This window comes from Ochotona curzoniae, unplaced genomic scaffold (assembly GCF_017591425.1).
Source record: "Ochotona curzoniae isolate NIBS_2020 unplaced genomic scaffold, NIBS_Ocur_1.0 contig_1302, whole genome shotgun sequence".
NCBI lineage: Eukaryota > Metazoa > Chordata > Mammalia > Lagomorpha > Ochotonidae > Ochotona > Ochotona curzoniae.
This window is the reverse complement of record NW_024465035.1, coordinates 8,136,332-8,157,452: the sequence shown is the minus strand read 5'-3', so window position 1 is coordinate 8,157,452 and position 21,121 is coordinate 8,136,332. Positions and strand designations below refer to the sequence as shown.

The 21,121-nt window shown below is 50.1% G+C and overlaps 1 protein-coding gene across 4 annotated transcripts in view; it reads right to left on the bottom strand.

Annotated features, from left to right (window-relative positions):
* KAT2B (lysine acetyltransferase 2B) overlaps positions 1-7,439 on the bottom strand; it is an 83,090-nt gene extending 75,651 nt beyond the window's left edge. For 3 of the 4 annotated variants that reach the window (XR_005881930.1, XM_040963535.1, XM_040963527.1), the window contains exon 1: positions 7,081-7,365. Coding sequence is in view for 3 of the 4 variants with exons in the window: in XM_040963535.1 (XP_040819469.1) it covers positions 7,081-7,350 (270 nt within the window). In the remaining variant the exon portion in view is untranslated. Of the gene's footprint in view, positions 1-7,080 lie in introns of all 4 variants that reach the window. The other variant, XM_040963518.1, reaches the window with a different exon arrangement.
* Between the last annotated feature and the right edge of the window lie 13,682 nt (positions 7,440-21,121).

Below are 21,121 nucleotides of genomic sequence, written 5' to 3'. Positions count from 1 at the left end.
ACAACAAAAGCCATTCCCTACTGCCCCCAGGACACTCATTCGCCAGGAAGCTGGAATGGAACAATAGAGCTGGGACTCAAGACAGCCTAATATGGGATATGGGAACCCAAGTGGGACCTTTTTTAAAAATAATAATAATAATAACTATTTAATTGGAAAGGTGAAATGACATGAGAGACAGAGATGTTCCCTCTGGTGGTTAACTCCCCACATGGCTGTGATGGCCCAACCCGGGCCAATCTGAAGCTAAGGTAGCCAGGCCGACCTCCCTAGCACTTCAGTCATTCCCTGCTGGTTTTGCAGGTACATTAGCAAGGAGCAGACCGGTCATGCCTCAGTGCTTACATGGGATGCTGGCACACGAGGCAGGGCTTTCCTTAGCAGCTGCAACACAGCCCCAATCCCCAAGCAGAGCTCCTGGAGCTGCACCAAACGCTCGTCTCACACAATCAAGGATCTGACTACAATCATGTGTGTCCTGGGCCAGCCAGACGGGATGCTCGTTTTGTTTACTTCATGGTCTGCAATATACTTCTCAATAGCAGCAAGATCAATGTCAAATAAGAGCAGCAGAAAACTTGAAACAACTGCAATTCTGTGTAGGGACCACCTGGCAGCACAGTGACCCCCTCCACCCAGGAGAGAGCTTTGGCGACTTCACGAACGTGTGTTGTGAGGAGGTTCCCGAGCAACCTCTCCAGCTCGGCCAAACCACCTGACCTCTTGGGTCTCCTCTCCCTGTTGGCCCCTCAACTTGACCCTCCTCTTACCAAGTAGAGGAATCAAACAATGTGAAGTAAAACACTTGGGCAAAACGTAAACTGTCATCAATGAATTGCTTTCCAAATAAGTAAATAAATAAACAGGGCCCGGCATGAGATGGCTACACACGTGCTGGGATCCCATACGGGCGCCGGTTCTTGTCCCAGCAGCTCCACTTTCCATCCAGCTCCCTGCTTGTGGTCTGGGAAAGCAGTTAAGGACGGCCCAGCACTTTGAGACCCTGCACCTGCGTGGGAGACCTGGAAGAAGCTCCTGGCTCCTGGCTTCAGATCAACTCTGGTCCAGCTGTTGTGGCCACTTGGGGTGTGAACCAGCAGATGGAAGATTTTTCTCTCTGAATCTCCTCTCTGTAAATCTGTGTTTCCAATGAAAATAAACAAATCTTAATAATAATAGTAGTAATAATAATAAAGCAGACACTCGTGGAAGGCCCATTTCCAAGAGCTTTCTCATATACTCAATTACTTCACCTCACAGCAACGCAGTGGAGCACCCACCTGACCAAGAGGAAACACAAGCAGAGCAGGCAAGAAGCAGCCCAAGGGTACCCAGCACCCAGCACGGCAGGAGCTACCAAAGAATGCCGGGGGCTGGTCTTCTCCACAAGAGACAGGCAGCTGGTGTACCCGCTGTGCAGTCACCACGCTTCTGCTGGAAAACAACAGCTCCAAGTGGAAACAGCTACCTTTCTCTCAAAAGCCACTGAGCCTGGCAAATCCACCATTTACTGGTCCCACCGTGAGGGTTCACATCTTTCTCCTGAGCAGCACACGGGCTGACCGCGGCAAGGCATCCCATGGGCGGGTGTCTGCTTCACGCTCAATGCTTCCTGTAGCAGGTCAGTCTGTGGACCTACCTGAAAACCACAGCACTAAATCTGGCCAAGATGCATAGGCAACTGAGTTTCAAACTTGGGGGGGGGGGGAGCAGCTAAAAAAAAAACTTTCAACAACGCTGCCCTTCCCCCTACCCCCCAAACCTGTTTACAAGCACAGGCTCCCTAAAACAAAGCAGTCCTCAGCCGATGGGGACTCTGCTCTGCCCTATAAACTACTTTCTCGGTTATATAAAACTACAAATTGTAATCTGAAGGCTTAGCAGGCTTGAATTTCCATCTTCCCTGAAAATTTATGAGGGCACGGAATTAAATTTCACTCTGGTTTTTCTGTATTGTGCCTGCCAGAGGATATATTTTTCCTCTGTGTGCCTGGCTCCATGATACTTAATGCCTTTTAAAGATGTCACCACACATGAAATAATTGTGTCCTATAGATTCATGTGGCTACAGTGAGCCACAGCAAACTAGTCATCAGTGGATACCAATATCACCTTAAAAAGGTATTCGTGGGGCCCAGCAGCGTGGCCTAGCGCCTAAAGTCCTTGCCTTGAACACCCGGGATCCCATACGGGCGCCGGTTCTAATCCCGGCAGCTCCACTTCCCATCCAGCTCCCTGCTTGTGGTTTGGGAAAGCAGTCAAGGATAGCCCAAAGCTTTGGGACCCTGCACCCGCGTGGGAGACCTGGAGGAAGTTCCTGGTTCCCGGCTTCGGATTGGCGCAGCACTGGCAGCTGTGGCCACTTGGGGAGTGAATCATCGGATGGAAGATCTTCCCCTGTCTCTCCTCCTCTCTGTATACCTGACTTTGTAAAATAAAATAAAATAAATCTTTTTTAAAAAAAAAGGCATTCATGGCCTGAGGAAACGTGAGTGGAGTGAGAGATGACAATTGGACAATGGCGATGGACACATAACTACACACATGTACTCAAAAGCATGTGACCACACACTTCAGTTGCTAAGTCTCAGCACAACAGAGCTGTTTTAAAAATTATGCCATGATACACAAAAATTTTCCAGATTTTGGAAGCTACTTAAGTTCACATTAAAAGCATTGATTCTTTTTCCTGTGGTGCAAAGCATTTGTATAACCTTACGGGACAATACAACTTTCTACAGCATGGTTTCTCAATTTCTGCACGACTGGCATTTGAGGCCAGATCATTCTTTGATGTGGGGCGCTGGCCAGTGCAGTGGCGTGTTTAGCAACATCTCCGGCCTAGCCTCACCCAGCTGCCAGCAGCACGCCCTCCCCCAACCACAAGCGACTGAAAATGTCTCTAGACAGCGTCACGTGTCCCCTAGGGGGCTAAAGAGCTCCTGGGTGAGAGCCACCGCTCCAGGAGCTGGCAGCTCTCTGGACAAATAAAAGCCACCCCCGGCACTCTCCCCAGCCAGGCTGCTTCCTCCAGCGCGGGATCCACTATCCTTGCCCAGCAGAATATTTTGCACCTTCCAGTGGCATCTCTGCACATTTTGCAGTGTTCCTTCTACCTCCTAAACTGTCAATTTTTTTTTTAATGGAGAACAATCCCGTACTTCTTTGCCCCAGTGGCCCACAAAGTCTGGTCCCGAATGGAAGCAAGTGGCTTCTCCACAAAGGTTTTGTGGCCACGGTCTCAGACACACACTTAAAGCACCATTTGATTCAGGGCAGCCAGCACTGGCCCAGCGTTTCGGGGGAGTTTTTCCTCTTCTACTTCAAGGCTAAAATTATGCCTACCATTTCACAGATGCAACCATGGAGGCTCATGGAAAAATAAAAATGAAGTGACGTGTGTCCGAGATCCCACAGGGCTGGGATTCCAGACCACGGCCAGAGCCCTTCCTCCCACCGCATCAGCAGCCTCTCCCGTCCCCGAGCTTGCAGGATACCCGGGTCAGCTCATTTTAAAGCCTCACTACTGTGCCACAAGGAGACAGCCTGAATTCACAAAAAAAAAAAGCAGCGGAGGCTGCAGTGGGGGCTAAAATGAGTTCTTGTTCAAGGTCACACCACCAGATACCCACAATTCCAACTCAGGACTCCACACCCGGCGGCCTGAGTTTTAACCACCACACCTCGCTGCCTTGCCTCCAGTTTTTAAGTTAGTAGACAAGTTACATCTTACTCTAAGGAGATCCAGATCTGAGCTCCTCAATGACTTGAGGCTTTTCCCCCCTTTGGTCACACTAAAAACCCAATCCCTCAACACCTGTGGGATACCTCAGCCAAGAGGCAGTCGAGCGAACCTTACACAACGGCCGATTCCTCCCGTCAGTCAACAACCACATCACTCAGCATCTACCAGAGATGCTAAACACATCCGATAGCCACGTTGAACTACAAATTCTGATAGGAGCACCTGGATGGACAATTTCTGACGGGAAGGCTGGCTGGGGGAGTAAAGGAAAGGCAAGGAATCCGAGACCCAAGGGAAGCGCTGGAAGAGAGGGAAGGAGCCGTCCATCTCCGGGGACGGCATGTGCAACAGTCCTGGGGTGGACAGGGCCCTTGTTCTCGGGATCCTGTAGCAGGGTCACACCTGGCAGGAGCCAGGCGGTGGGAGGTCTTGCAGAGGGTCCAACAGAGGGACCTAGCACTGTCACATCCACATTTTTCTCATCACTCTGGCCGTGTCACACACAAGCAACCTTTGCCAGGACACAGTTCAAAGAACTCTACCCCGATCCTGCAAAACAAGTTTCTCCCCGCCCCACCCCCACTCTGCAGGGTGTGGCACTCTGGCTGGGAACCAGGTCCTCTTCTGTGGTGTCTGGGAAGACAAAAGCCTTATCTATTTTCTTTCAATAGCCCCTAGGTGCCACCTCATCCATCCCCTTAACCTCTCTACTCTCTCCCATTTGTCAAGGAGCTGGTAGCAAAAGCAGAGCCAGGAGTCCGGGGGCAGGAACTACATCAAGTGTAGATTCTGCAGCCTTGCACCCCCTGCTACCTAACCAAGCCAAGTTAGAAAAGAGGGAAGCCAAGCTGAGACATTCCCCCGCAGGTTAAGATTCCTGGAATCCCCAGTGCCCCCTTGGCACCCTCCCTCCGCCCCCAGGCCAGTGCCCCCTTGGCACTCTCCTCCCCCAGGCCAGTGGCCCCAGCCAATGGAAGGCTGACTGGGGCTGGCTCAGCTCCAAGTTTTCAGAACTGCTTTCGGTTTCTGCACTAGACTTCACCCCACCCACTCCACTCAGCAAAGGTCTTCAGCAGTCACCGTGAGCTCCTCCAAGGCTTTCCCACCTTCCCTTGCTTCGGCCTTACCAACTGGCCAGCTCTGAGAGCAGGCTTTCCTGAACTTCAGTGCCACTTCTTCATTGCCCCCTGGCACAGGCATGCATCTGACCACACACACACACACAAAAACAAAACGTGCCCAGTACTCAAAAGGGACGAGATCTGGAAGTCCAGGTCCCAGCTCCTCGCCCACTGGCTGGTACTAAGCAGGACTCCTCTAAATATTTACCGAACAGATGCTTCAATAAAATCAGACACCTGCAGAGGCCCCCGCAGCAGGAAGAGAGCATTTAATAAGAGATTTTTGGCTTCCTATAAGTTTGGTTATGAACTGTGACCCGGAAGGTCTGAAATTATCAACACTTCTAGAACAAATTTGAAAGAATCACAACCACAGGGCATGGATGCTGGCAGTCTTAGACCCAAAACTTGGACAAAGTTTTACGATTTTAAGAGAACAGCTTAAAAGTTTCCAACTTTTAAGGAAGTTGGGAAAAGAGGTGGCTAGAGATGCAAACCTAGTAAATAAATCTAAAAACGAAGTCAGGATGAAAACCCTGAGCTGACACCGCTCCTACAGGAGCCCAGCGTGGACGCAGCAGCTGAACCTGCTCTTGGTCTTGCGCACAGCTCACCCCACCTTCCTGCTCACCGCACTCCTGGTGGGCACTCATCAGCCTCCGTAACCAACCGTTTCCCCGCATTCCTTCACCAGAAATACCCAGCACAGGGCATTATACTTTCGCGATTCCCATTCCTCCCTTTCTGAAAACAAAAGGGGGCCAGTAAGCACTCCGGGTCCCCCACCTAGCTCAGGTGGGACAAGCACAGCATCACTCCTGAGCTTGCTAGAAAAGCAGACTTCAGCCCCCCCCCCGCCCCCAACAACACCTGCTGAGCCAGATCCACAGAACTCCTAAACACATCAGAGTTTGAGAAGCACCAGGCCAGCGTCTCCATTCATTCCAGAAACACGGCCTGAACAGTTCAAGACCCACAGTAGACCCTCTACGTAAGCAAGCGGGCAGAGCGTGAGCCCATAATTTCTTGCCAATACTTTAAAAAAAAAAAGTCCCAGACAGGGATTGTAGCAGGATTAAGAATCCTTGTGGGAAAAACCTAGACGTGCCACTGCAGGCAGGAGGGGTGTGGGAATCCGGAAGCGGGGCACTTGACCCTGTTGGAAGCGGGCAGGCGGGAGAGAGAAGGGAGGTGTGTGCGTGTGACTGTGGCTCTGGCGAGCCCGGGCCACAGGCCGCAGCAGAGCTGGCAAGGCCAAGTCCCCGCCCCGCTCAGCTGTCACCCTGTCAAAACAAAGCGGCCGCCGCCAGCGCAGGGCCAGCCTTACCCCGCGGCCGCGGGCAGGCAGTCCCCCCACCCTGCGAGCGCCGCCCCACATCTGGAGCTGCAGCTGGGGGTGCCACAGCTGGCCTGGACAGGGCATGGCAGGAAACGAGCGTCCTCCAAACCGTCGCGCTGGGCTGCCCTCCCCGCCCCCTTGCCAAATCCAATCCCCCGGCCTCCCCCCCCCCCCGCCCCCAGCAGCTGGGACAGCGTTTTAACTAAACAAGTAATAATACCATAATGACAGGGCTGTCACCGCGCGCCTCACCGCCTCCGCCCCTCTGCCTGGGGCGCCAGGCGCCACAGGACCCTCGCCTCCGGCGGTGCCCACCCTGCTCACCCCACAAGTCCCTTTCCGTCAGCTGCCTCCGAGGACCAGGAGTCCGGGAAGCGTCCTCGGGCCCTTCACCCCTGCCCGAACAATCGACTCCTCCCCAGGGCAACACCGGGACATCGGCGAGAGCAGAGGGGACAGATAGCTCCCCCCCAAAAAAAAATGTTCCCCTGGCCGCAGCCGTCGCCTCCTCGGGAGCGCGGCTCCACTCGCGCCAAAGTGTCTCTGGCGAACTCCTACAGAGCCGCTAAACCCCACAGTATCCCGGGAACTCTAGCGGCGCTGAGGGGGTGGGGGCGGCGGGAGGGAACCAAGAGGGGAAGGGTCTCCGAGGTGGCGAGCCCCCCCCCCCCCCCACTCCCCATCCTTCTTGGAGCCGCACAGGCACTCGGGTCCGAGGAGCAGCGACTGGGGCCAGGGCGACAGCAGCACTTCCGCGGTGCAGCGGCCCGGAGCGGGAGGCGGGAGCGGGGGCGGGGCGGGCCGGGGGTCCCCGCCGAGGGGGCCACCCCCCGACCCCTCGCGGCCGCCCCGGGCGCGGGCGAGCGCGCACCCACCTTGCAGGCGGAGTACACTCCGAGTTTCTCCAGTTTCTTGGCCCGCGGAGCGGAGCGCAGCTGCGCCTTCTTGACGGCGATCCGGGCCGAGCCGCCGCCTCCCGGTCCTTCGGCCGTGCCCGCCGCAGCCACGGCCGTCGCCGGCCCGCAGGCCCCCGACGAGCAGCCGTGCGGGGGCGCGGGCGGCGGTGCGGCCGGCTGCGGGGGCAGCGTCCCGGGCCCGTTCCCCGGCCCGCAGCCGCCCTGCCCGGCCCCGCCGGCCTCGGACATGCCGGCCCCGGAGCACCGCAGGAGGCGCGCAGAGGGGCGGGCGCCGCCGCCAGGGTCTCCCTCTTGTCTCGGGCTCTCCGGGTCGTCGGGAGAGAGAGAGAACGCGAGAGAACGAGCGAGAGAGCGAGCGAGAGGGCGAGCGAGACCCTCCCCCAGGCCCTCCCGCCCTGCGCCCACCCCCCTCCCCGCCCTGCCCGCCCGGCTCGCCCCGGCCGCGGCCCGCGCGCTGGCGGCGGCGGCGGCGCAGCTTCCCCCGGGAGGGAGGGAACTAGCGGCTCCCCGGCCGCCGCCACACGCCCTCCCCGGCTCGCTCCCCGCGGCCGCCGCCACGTTCCTGAGGGGAGCGGGGGAGGGGAGGGCAGGGCCGCGCGCCGCCGAGTGCCAGGCGCACCGGGCGAGGGGCGCGGGCCGGCTCTGAGCTGGCGCCCCCCCCCCAACCAAACACCAGCACCACCTCGTCCACCTCCACCTCGTCCTCCACCTCCCAGCCCCGGGCGCCTCCACCGCCAGGGGGCGAAGCGGGTCTCGGGGTGTGGTGAGGGTGAAGCCGAGGGTGGGGACACGGCTTGCGGCCCAGGCACCTGCTGGCCGCCCTCCCCCTAGGCGGGCCCCCGGGCGACCCCAGGGCTCCCGAGCAGGGGCACAGGGCACCGCCCAGTCATCTGTCCTCCCCGCCCGGTTCCTCCCTGGCTCGGAGAGGAGCAGACTTCCTCCGCCTTAGCTGGACCCGGACGCAAAAAACATATATATATATATGTATAAATGCATATATATTTTTTTGAAAAGTACCCGTCCACGCTAGTCGTTTTCTTTGTTAGTAATGCACCGAAATAAAGACAGTGTTTGCCGTTTCTCTTTTAAAATACGTCCTGCTAAACTTTTCTTACAAGTTAACAACATTTTCTTCCTAAGCCAATTTCTGAACCATATCTTCCAGGAAAAAAAAAATAAACAATGAAAAAGACCCTTTGCTGTAATTTTTGTTTTAAAGGTGCAGGTAGTTAAAGCAATAATTGTCTAAAAATCACTGTCAGAATTATAGGCGGTGGTAAAAGTTTGCAAACAAAGTTTATTAGCAGGTTCATCTCTGGATATAGGCTTAAAAATCTGTTGCTGCTTTCCATAATGTTAAAGAATTTTCAAAACTGATCCCACCAGCGTGCATGGGAGTCAGGAAAGAAAGATTCAGCTGAATGCTTAGTCTTGAGAACTGAACCTGGCATCAAACTTTAAAAAAAAAAATTTTTTTTAAGCAGCCCTCATGAGTTTTCAGTGTTAAAAGCTGTTGTTTTCATTGTCGCTGATGGGAGACTGCTGTGTCTGTAGTGGCAGGAGTCACGTGTTTCAGTTTCACATTGCAGGGCTGCACACTCAGGTGGCCTACTTTATCAGCGCCAGTGTCATCAGACGCAATGTGGGCCATGGAGTGCCTGTTATCACATTCCTTGCAAGCTTTATAGCTCGCCTCCAGCGCTCCTTAAGGGCTGTCCTTCCCTTCTCGGGCCATTTTCTCTATCCCTTCCCTGTCTGTTTTTTTTTTTTTTTTTTTGTTCTTTTCACTTTTAATACACAGTGATTTGTAAAATTGGGAAGAAAAATAATCTGTCCATTTAAGCAGTGCAAAAGGAGACACACTCAGCCAGCTGGGGTGGGCTGAGGGCTGAGGCATCGACCCATCCCTCCTATCCGCACGGTTAACCTCCGTGCTGCCTGCTCTTTCTTTCTTTCTTTTCTTCTCTTCTAAAGGATGTGATAGTTATTGGAAGGGTACATTTATGGAGAGAAAGGGAGAGGAGTGAGATTCCCATATCCTCTGCCCTATAGTTCCCTCCCCAAATGGCAACAATGAGCAGGAGCCAGGAACCCCACCCGTGTTTCCCTAAGTGGGTACAGAGGCCCGGGAGCTTGAGCCATGCCCCACTGCTGTCCTGGGCACCTTGGCAGGGCGCTGTACAGAGGAGAGCAGCCAGCGAGCTAGACACCTTTCCCTGACCTGCTGCAATGCTGACTGCGCCCACTGCTTCCTTTCCTAGTTTAGGGTGCTTCTCTCCCTCGTCCCAGCTGTGCTGAAGGTATGTCGCCATCCTCATCTCTGCAGGCTGACAGTCTCCGATCAAACTAAAGCACCGTGACATTAGCAGATACTGATACGGGTTTGGTTTCCATCCTATAGCCGTTTGCCGACATGATGGAGTGGTTAACTTGCAATCTGAGTATTTATTGGGTGCGAACAGGAGCTCAAATATTAAAAAAAAAAAAAAAAATCATAGCCAGTAACTCTGATAAACGGTGCTCACGCTAAAAGTTTTGGGGTGTGGTCATGATGCCTCCAAATGCATCGTACTTCGAGACGTGCTGAAAAATGAGAGAGGTGGGTGTTCCATGCCTGGCAAAAGAGCTCCTGAATAAAGATATGATACAGCAAAGCATAGCGTAATGGTACAGTCTCGGGAGTGGGTTCTGCTTTCTGTAAAACTGGAAAAAATCTCTCAACAAGATGCTGGGGGAAAGCCCGGGGTTTAATATTAACTCGGCCCGCTCCTCCCTTCTCCTCTGGTGCTGGTTAAGGAGGTTTTGAGGCAGAAGTAGCCTACCTCGTTTCAACCTGCCCTGAGAACCCTGGGTGCTGGGTGTCACTGCCTTAGGCTCAAGACCTACAATTTCCAGACCTAGACAGCGTCTGCTGTGAGTGCCAGAAAGGGTGAAGGAATCAGAAGGCTTGCTGACACCCCGTCACCAGGCTGCTGAGACACTGGGTGGGCTCTGCACGGGGCACTGCAGAAGTGAGGACCACGCGGGGGGTCCCAGCCACTGTGCTTCCCATCCAGCGTTTGTGCTGAAACGACCGAGAAAACAGTAAATGGCGGTCCAAGTTCTTGATCCTGGGCCATCCACATGGGAGGCCCAGGTGGGATTCCTGCTTCCTGGCTTTGCCCTGGCCCCCACCCCCTGGCTGCTACAGCTATTCAGAGAGTGAACCTGCAGGTGGAGAAAGATCTTCTCACCTTCTTCCTTTCTCTGTTACTCTGCCTTCCCATCCACAGATAAAAATTGTAAGTGAAAAATCAAGAAAATCAGTTTACAACCTCTCCATCACTTACTTGGGCAAAGAAGCCACGTGAAGAAAATTGCAAAAGCTTCGAAAACAGGAATAGGAGGAAATCAGCAGATCACCAGAGGCTGTATTGGTCATGGTACAGAATATCACGTAGCTGTGAGGAAGAATGGCCTGTATAGAGATCGTGAGAATATTGTTCAGTGAACTCTGGCGCAGTAGGATTTCTTTGTGTTTAGGAGAAACAGTAAAGAGGAGGAGAAGAAAAAGAACAAAACATAAAACTGTAGGAAAGCAGCACAGGCATTTGTTGAAGCAATTAAGGTACCGCTTGGGACAGCGCATCCCGCTGGAGGGACAGCTTTGTGCTTCCCGTCCCTGGCCGTGTGTATCCTGGAACGCAGTAGGTAATGTTTTAAGTGTTTGGGTCCCTGTGAAAAATACTGGCAGATCCAGACTTAGTCCCAACCCCTGCTATCATGCGCATTGGGACATGAACCAAAGGATGGTAGACTTTTCCCCATTAGCCTTTTTTTTAAAAAGATTTATTTATTTTTATTAGAAAGGCAGATACGCAGACAGGAGGAGAGACAGAGAGGAAGATCTTCCATCCCATGATTCACTCCCCTAGCGGCCATAATAGCTGGAGCTCAGCCAATCCAAAGCCAGGAGCCAGGAGCCTCTTCCGGGTCTGCCATGCGGGTGCAGGGTCCCAAGGCTTTGGATCATCCACCAGTGCTTTCCCAGGCCACAAGCAGGGAGCTGGATGGGAAGTGGGGCATCTGGGATAAGAACTGGTGCCCATATGGGATCCTGGGCACGTGCAAGGTGAAGACCTCAGCAGCCAGGCTACAGCACAGGGCCCGTTCGTCTTTTCTTAAAATGAAAATGAAGAAAAAGGAAAACTCACATTTTAAAAATAAGCTGGGCTGGGGCCCGGCGCGGTGGCGCAGTGGTTAAGGTCCTCGCCTTGCACGCCCGGGATCCCATATGGGCGCCGGTTCTAATCCCGGCTGCCCCACTTCCCTTCCAGCTCCCTGCCTGTGGCCCGGGAAAGCAGTCGAGGACAGCCCAAAGCTTTGGGACCCTGCACCCACGTGGGAAACCCAGAAGAGGCTCCTGGCTTCGGATTGGCATAGCATCGGCCGTTGCACTCACTTGGGGAGTGAATCATCGGACAGAAGATCTTCCTCTCTGTCTCTCCTCTCTGTATATCCGCCTTTCCAATAAAAAAATAATAATAATAAAAATAAATCTTTAAAAAAATTTTTTAAAAATAAGTCAACTCACATTAACAGAGGAGTTCAATAATTGCCCAAAAATATGTAAAACTGAAAGATTGAGAGAGACTGCACTTTCTTAAAACTAGTTGCCCTTCTACCAGTTGCTGTCCCAGCTGCTTAACTTGGGCCCTGGTTCCTGCTTGTGGCCTGGGAAAGCAGCAGGGAGAGGAGGGCCTCGGGCTGCTGCCACCAGAAGCTCCTTCTCCTTGCTCGGGATGAACCTGCCTCTGGCCTTTGCAGCCACTTGGAAAGTGAAGTATTGATGAAAGGTATCTTTCTCCTCCTCTCCTCTGTGACTGGCTTTCAAATAAAAATCAAATAAAACAAAAAGAGCAGTTGCCCTTCACTGAGCATCCCTGAGGAAAAAAAACTTGTTCTTCCTGTTTTGGTATTCCCGATTCTTCACACAAAAGTTCTCCGGCCCACCCCATCCCCGCCCCGCCCCTGCCCCACCCCGACCCCTGCCACGCCCACCCGAGTGAGCTGCGGATTGCTGGCTCCCGCTCCCAGCGCCATTCAGAACCGGATGTTCAAGTTATTTGGGGCATAAACCCATGAACCAAAGGATGGAAAATCTCTCCCTCTCTCTCTTTCCCGTTTTTTCCTGTCACTCTTTCAAACACATAAAAACAATTCTCAAAAATAAAATAAAATGTAAGAAAGAATTTCAATGTTGCAGACTTGGAATTGACATCTGAAGTTGTAACAGATTTAACTAAAAAAAAAAAAAAAGAAAAGAAAATTTTTTAGTTCAGTCTGTTCTTGTTCACCTCCACAGACGTTAAAGTTTGCCCGAACTACTAACAACTCCCTTGCTTGTCTGTTTTTCTTTAACCCTTGCTCTAACACAGTGGTCCCTGTGCAATAAGCAGGTTGAAAGCTAAGTGAGAAGCTGACCCCGCAATTCCTTTCCTGAACCCCTCTAATCTCCACCCCGTGACACGAGACGAAGCTGAAAAGGGCCACCACTCTTTCCTGTGCGCGACAGACGCTCTGCAATTTAAGATGATTCCACTTAGATTTTTCAATTTCATGATGGTTTGAAAGCAGACCCAAACGACTGTTCTGTTTTTCAATTTTTGTTGATGACACGTGCTGTATCTGGTGACTGCGTCTGGAGGCCGAGGAAGGTATTCTGGGCGTATTCAAAACAGACTAGACCAAGCTGTGATGCTCATGGTTAGGTCTTATCAGCACATTTGTGAGTTAGAATAATTTCAGTTTGCAATAGGCTGATCAGGACTTAAGCCACTTAGGAGCACTTATGTATTTCAAATAAATTCAGGAAAGTATTTACCCCTGGGTCTACGTCTCAGTAATGAGGTGTGGACACGCTCCCAAACAGCGTGTCTGAGCCCTGTCCGTCTAGTATCACTTGGGGGCATCTATTGTGACTTTTCTAGCAATTTTTGCCATATTCTTTTTTTTTTTTTAATCCTGGAAATGAACACTTCTTAACTTTTGTGTTTTTTTAAATTTTTATTGGAAAGGCAGATTACAGAGAGGAGGAGATGGAGAATCTTGGGTCTGCTGCTTCATTCCCCAAATGGCCACAAAAGCCAGAGCTGCGAGCTGGAGCTTCACAGTCCTTAGTGCACCTGCAGGGGCCCCAGTCCTTGCCGTGTTCTCGCTGACTTCCCAGGACTGCAGGGAGCTGCAACAAAAGTGCAAGAGCCAGAACTCAAACCAGCGACCACAGGAAATGAAGACGGAAGCTTGATTTAGCATGCCACTTAGTACCAGTCTCATCCTATTTTCTACCAACCCTTGGTCATACATGAACGGTGATCCAGTCACCCTGGTCCCTGCGGATAGCATGCATGTATCCCCGTTGAAAGACACAGACTGCAAGGATCCAGTCCAAGCGGTTGCAGTGCAGGTTTTGCCCGGATGTGGCCCACAACTGACACCCTCCCCGTCCCAACCCCCTGCCTAGAGGAACGGAGGTTGGACATGAGTGTCAGACAAAGGGACATGAGACTGATGCCCAACTGGAGCTCCGTAGGCTGCTCTCCGCTAGACGCAGTCACTGTGACTACTGAACGTTTATTTCATTACATTTATTTATTTTTCTAGGAAGAAATAAAAGAAGACAGAGAGGAGGAAAAAGCGAGATCTTTAATCCATTGGGTCACCCCACACAAATGGTTGCAACAGCCAAGGCTGGGCTAGACTGAAGCCGGGAACCTGGGGCTCCACTCAGCTGTCCCACATGGGTAGCAGAAACCCAAGGACTTCATGCATCCTCCACTGCCTCTCACGTACATGAGCTTGGAGCTGGATCGAAAGTGGAACAGACAGGACTCAAACTAGGGTCATGAACTACAGCTTAGCCTGCTGTGCCACAGCACCAGCCCCTAAATATTTATTTTAACAAGCTCTTAAATAATACCTATCATTTCAAGGAAACAGTATTGAAAAATAAATATTGGGCTCAGAATGATGGCTGAAACAGTTAAACCCTCACCTTGCTGGTGCTATGATTCCATGTGGGGGCCAGTTTGTGTCTCCATTGCTCCACTTCCCATCCAGCTCCCTGCTTATGGCCTGAGAAAGCAGTAGAGGATAGCCCAGAGCTATCCTCTGCACCTACATGGGAGACCCGAAGAAAGCTCCAGCCTCAATGGCTCAGCTCCGGCCATTGCAGCCCCTTGGAGAGTGCGCCAGCAGATACAAAATCTTCTCTGTCTCTCCTTCTCTCCATAAACCTGATCTACCTTTCCAATAAAAATAGATAAAGAAATGAATCCTGGAGAGGGGAGATATAAAAACCCACATACACTGCCTTGCCTGCTGTTTATACTGAAAGCACAAAATAAGTAAAATCAATGAAATTTACTTCTGTATACAAGCTATACAACTTGCTATTTTTCTGAAGCATTCCATGAGACTCCACTGCTTTAAGCAACTTCAAAATTACATAAGAAAATCAAATGACCAAAGAACCAAAGCTTGGTGTGGCCTAGATTTTGTAGAACATTCTGAATATCATGAATTTTATTCCTGTTAGTGCTGATTATTGTTAAAATATACATGCAAGGGCTTCCATTTTCCTAACTGTAAAAATGTTCATATATATAATCTCACAAGTTTAAAAAAACACATCGTTCTTGGAACAGGTTTTCTAGTTTAGAGCTTCCTTATAAGGCGAAACGGGCATCCTTAATCTTAGTTCCTCAGCAGCTGAGTGTGTGATCGCTGACATTGTAGGTCTCCATCAGAGCCCAGGCCAGTGGTTTCCAACTGATGAAGTAAGAGCTACCCATCAGCAACCATTTGGGGTAAGAAAAACAAAGGAAAATAGGAAGTGTTCAGTAGAATAATATGATATCCCCCAAACCACAATAATAGTATATATTTGATTTCCATGCTTTTAATAATGTTATGATTATTAAAATTAAATATGCAATGCCACAGGGCCAAATCTTCAATGCCTTTTTGTGGCCATATACACTCATTCCTCCAGGGTATACTCCTGGGGGTTAGTTACTGAACCACAGGGCAAGTGTACCTTCAGCTTTAAGAGAGACGTCAGCTTTGCAAAGAACTTCAGCTCCTATCTCCAGTAGATACTGCAGCCAATCATCATATTTGATATTATCAATGCTTTATTGAATAAACTAAATTACTTGATATATATATATATATATATAGAGAGAGAGAGAGAGTGTGTTCATACATGCTAGGTCACTCCTAAAAAGCCCACAGTGGATGACAGCTGAGCTGTGCTGGTCTGAAGCCGGAAGTGAGAATCACAGCCCACGTGGGGGACAGCTGCCCAGTCGGGTCATCCCCACGGCCTCCCAGGTCTGCATTAACAAAAAGCTGTACCCGGAGCCAGAGCTGAGGCTCAAACCTAGCACTCCAGTGTGGCTGGTAGGCACCTTAGAAGGCATGCTAAGCCGAGTGTCCGACCCGCCCACGTGTTCTTTCAGTTTTATTATTTGTGTTTTTCTTATTTAGGTCTCTGCTGTATTTGGTTCTGTTGTTGAGTAGAGGTAACAGTCCCCATATCCATTTTCTTTTTATGTTGGCTTTTCTTTTACTTAAAATATAGATATTTGAAATGCAGAATTACAGAAAAAAGGAGGGGGCAAGACATTAGACATTTTGCCCAACCCTGTCCACCGCACAATCATCAGTGAGTACAGCAGCCTAGTAGGGACTGTTATTTAAAACAGTTTAGAGTTCTAGTTCATGTGACGTTACGATATTTTACGCGCAGCTAATTCCCGCAACCTGGTTCTTTACCGTGAGCTGAAAACACCAGACCCAACGAGATATCTTAGGAAGTTTATTCCAGTGGGGCAGGAAAAGGGGAAAGGGGGGGGGGGGAAGAGGAGAGGCTGGAAGGAGAGAGTTAGAGAAGAGCAAGGAAGAGACAGAGCCGCACCTGGGGGCCTTTTTGTCTGCCAGGTGTGGGGGGTGGGGATTGGAAGGGACTGAGGGCAGGCCCCAGGGGATTGGTGTCTGCAGGTGAATGCCTAGGGATGAATGGTGAGTGGGCGGGGTTGGGGAAGGGGGTGCGAATTTTGTGAGCTGTGAGGGAGAAGGAATGGCGCCGGGTCCAGGGTGGAATATTGGAATAACTTACAGGGGCAACCCTCAATTATCCCCACCGGGCCTGCTCCCAGCCCTGGTTTCTATGCTTGCCAGTATGTGTAACAGACTGACCCAGTCTGTCCCACATCCCATTCAATGTGTCCTGCTTCACGTCAATGGGCATTGACACCCAGCTCAACCCAGTTGAACCCACTATCCAGCCCACACTCATGCCAATGGGTGCCACCGCCTGTCCGGCCAGGCACAGGCAGCGGCTCTACCTTCTGTGTCATGATGTTGGCCCTTTAATCAGAGTTTTAGGGTTCCACGACCCTTAGACTTGGCAAGAGGAGTCCCTCATCTGAGTGCAGCATTTAGGAAATTCCTCATTGTCATAAACACTCAAAAAAGAAAGAAAGAAACAAAGAAAAAAAACCCAGGCATGTGGGGCATTGGGAGAGCATCTGTCATTTCACAGGATTCGCAGGCAAGGAGACTGGTAGACTTGAACGTTCACTCTTCTGCCTAGCAGCCAAGGAGCCAGACTGCTGCTCGGCTCTCGCCCTAGATTCATCAAACAAAAGGCACCGCAGAGGAATGCTAAGTTTTTGGTGAGAGAGCCACAGCTTTGGAGTGCTGGAGTGACTTGAGTGGCAGGAATGCTTAGGTAAGAGAAAAGACAAATTAATTAACTTGTCAAACTCTCCTCAGCATGAATGCAAAAGATTCTTGCATAACAAAGTGTGGTGTCCCAGAATGCCAAGCAGCCGGGGCTCACTTCTCTTTGTGTCCCAATTCCCGATTCTGAAAAGCCTCATGCTCGGCTCTCTCGCTGCGTCCATTCTCGCTGCTCACAGTGGTGAGGAACGTTTTGTAATATTAATCCATTCTACCCTGAAATGTAGATGTCTAGAGATCTAAACAAAATATATGGGAAGGGTAACTTTGATTCTTTAGGTAAATAGTGGAATGCTAAATCTAAACACGAAACAGTTATATTCAAGTATTTAAGAAGACTTCATTAAATTTTCTAAAAAGGTGATACAAATGGTCACCTTTAATTATTTATTTAATTTGATTGTCATTAAGAACAATTCCAATGTGGCACTTCTTTTTGAATCCTTAACAGAAAGGTAACATTCCTTAAGCCATGTGAAAAGAAGTTTTCTGCTTTATAGAGCTACTGCAATTTATATTTTTTGAGGAAAATATGTCCAATATTTGTACATTTCCCTGTTAAATTTTAAACCACGTATACCTAATAACATCTTCATCGTGTATGTAAGTTAAAATTTATACGGAAAGGGAAACTGGAAGTCCGCAAGAAAAAAATAAAAGTGTTTATCAGCATCGCGTCTGGCTAATTATGCGCATTTCAGTAAGTAATAGGGGCCCCCTTCTGCCACCCACATTCTCCCTGGGTTTAACTTGACAGACATGAGATTAAACGAGTTCCTCTGATCCTTCTCGCATCCTTTACACTCCAACCACAAACATACATATTCTGTTTGGAATTTAGTTGCCTTATGACAACGGGTCTAAAATTGGGAAGGCCAGAGTCTGCAGAACTGATAGATGCTAGAGGAATCTGGTTGAGCTAACTGAGAAGCATTCGGTAGGCGCCCCGTCCCATAAGCCACCTGCTGCTCTGCAGGATTCTGACACAGGTCGTTGGCTGTGCAGTCCCAGGCATTTAGAAAGGCGGGGATGAGGAAGGGAGCTTAACCCCTGTGGGACATTGGGACTTACAATATCGCCGGCGCTCAGCACAAGCAAAGGAATGATTCAGGAAATTATTAGCACTGCTGGTCACATTCACACCCTTGGAAAGTTCTTCAAACACCTACCTTGGGATGTTTTCACAGCTGGAACTCAGTTTCTGGAGTTACTTAGGAGAAAGTCAAATTTGTTATAGCAGTCACCAAAAAAAAAAAAAAAAAGCAGTTTGGAGGCTGCACCGCGTGCCAAGTGCTGTGATAAACGTTTCTTGCGCAGGAGCCTGTGTGACTTTTACCACGACACAAGAAGCTGTTCTCTTCATTTTAGACTCAAATTGAGGCTCAGAAAGTTAAGTAACTTACATGGAAGGTTCTTAACATTTTCACATTCAGCCAAAGACAATTGTGCTATTTTTTTTAAGATCCATTTATTTCTATTGCAATGTCAGTTATAGCTAGAAAAGAGGAGAGACAGAAAGCCAGATTAGAACCGGTGCCCATATGGGATCCTGGTGCATTCCAGATGAGGACTTTAGCCACTAGGCCACCGCACCAGGCACTATGCTATTTCTAAGAGGATACTAAGCTCACACGCCTGGGAAAGCACTGGAAAGTGGTCCAAGTCTTGGATCCCAACTATCGTGTGGAAAACTTGGATGGTGTTCCAGGACCCTGGTTTCAGCCTGGTCCACATCTGGCCACAGGAATCATGTGGGAAATGAGCAAGTTGATGGAACTATGTCCATAAGGGATCCCGGTGCATGCAAGATGAGGACTTTAGCCACTAGGCTACCGTGCCGGGCCCATAAATGAGCCTTCTAAAGAAAAGGTTGGAACACTTGGTTGCCAAGGTCTCAGCAGAGAGTCTGGGAGATTCTGCCACTATACTCTCCTTCCATTGCGCTGGACGACATGCTGGTTCCTAGAACACGGGCTTTTGAACTAAGAGAGTGCTAAGAACTGAGGAGAAGGGAAAAACATCAGAATATTCCTTACTCGCTCACTAACAACTAAATACTTGGAAGGCAGATGTTCGCCCTAGTAGGTAGCCCGCTCACATGCTGTTATTGCAGTGCATGAGTTAGCCCAGCTGTGGCTCCAGGTACAGCTTCCCGCTAATGAACATCTTTGAAGTAGGGTCGATCCTTTGGGTGAATGGGTTCCTGATACTCACCTGGGACTCCTGGATTGGAGCTTTGTCTGGCTTTAGCCAAGCCTAGTCCTGACTCGTTGAGTGAACCAGCCAATGGAAGCACGCTCTCTCTCTCTCTCTCCTTGTGTTTGTCTCTTGAATAAAAAGAAAAAAAACAAACCCTAAACTGATCAACATGTGATTTAACCGCTTAAACACTTCTTTGGTTGCCTCTTTAGTTTATTTGGAGAATATTCATGAAACTTACGCTACATAGCAGACAAACCACGCCTTGAGAGCGAGGTTTAAAGGGCCAGCGGGAAGCTGACTGAGGCCTACGGAACCTCCACTGTCACACACAAACACATCCCAAGCAACGTCACCATAGGCCACGCCTCCTCAGTGGTGCACTTGATACGGAGTAGAAAGTTTGTATGAGGAACTGGGCAACAGCTTTCTGAAGATACCGAAGTCCAGCTTGTGGGAGTTTGATTTTAACTGAAAGATGAAAAGTGAGTTAGAATTAACTGGTTGGCAGTGCAAGGGAAAGCTTTCAAGGTCGCGAGAACAACACGTACAAAACAAAGATGAGCAGAAACTGGGTCCTTGCCACCCACGAAGGAGACTGGATCAGGGGATTTCAAAGAATGGAAGAGTGGGGAATCGGGGGCACTGAGATGCCAGGCTTTGGCAGGCCCTCCGGAGCCTTTTCATCACATCAGGACTTGGAACGTTTATTCTAATAAAAAAAGAGAGAGAGAGATGAGCTATTGAAAGGTTTTAAGCAGATGAGTAACACAATTAGAAATTAAACTAAGAGAGAAATAAATAAATAAAAGACCACGAAAATACTTGGCTTTTGACAAGGGCTTCATTGTTCCATGTTCCTTCCTTCCTTCCTTCTCAGCAGGCAGGCAGGTGACTTGCCCAGGCAGAGAGGCGCAGCTGGCCGCGGAGGCAGTTCCTCCGAGCAGAATAGAAGCACTTGGTCCTGGGCCCGGGGGGATGAATGGAGCTGGGCTCTGCTCTTTCCTGCCATGCGCTGTGTGTTTGCTCTGTGTGTTTCTGCCATTCAATACAGACAGGGGGGTTTGTAAGAACTGTCAGTAAACCACCCACTCCCTTCTCCCTGTCACAGGGCCCTGAAGTCCTCAGATGGTAACAGCCTGTGCCAGACTCTCTGTGCTGCCCAAGAAGACAGTTCCGAAAGGAATACAAAATATGCCCAAGTAACACCAAATATTCTCTTCTGCCAGGCTGGTGCCCACCACCTTGACGTTTGCCATCTTCCTTACGAAACACTTAGGAAACCTGAATTCGACAGGGAGCTTTAAATTAAACAGGGCAGCCTACCGGTCAGGTTCATATTCACGACTGCCCAGTCTTACCAACATTCCATTGATCTGCGTATTGTTTGTTTGTCCTGACCTCGGGAGGATGAGAAGCCAAAAATGTTATTATAGCAGCCAAAAGCAAAAAAGAAGACTGAAAATGAGACTTATGGATGTGTTTGAACATCAGAGGTTCAAATCACATGAAATCAACTTCCCAGGAAAGTGAGCCACTGATTTGCCTGTTTGTCCAAAATACATGTATTTTTTCCACGTTCCTGAAGTAACGAAAAATCACCTGCTTATAGATCAACACTGCTCGGGTTGATTCCCAATCTGCCATGTAGTGCAGCCCAGTTAATACACGTTCCAGAGATGTAGCATTCTCATCTGTAGAATGGGTTATTGACACCTCGTTACAGATGTGAAACATTGTGGGCAAAGCGCTTACATCCACCGCCAGCTTTCTTTTAACTTTTGACATTGCAACTTTGGTTGGCGGATTCTTCTCCTTAGTGCAGATTTCTAAGATGTATTACCTACAGGTCTGCTAGCCGATTTTTATGTCTAATCAGTGACCTGGATTAGGAAGCCGCCAACTGTCCCAGATAAGTACTTTGTCAGTGGTGCTGATCTTGTCTAGACACACAAGACGGCGCCCGGTGGGGCACTGCCAGGGAGCTGGGGCTGCTGGCTTTCTGATGCAGGGA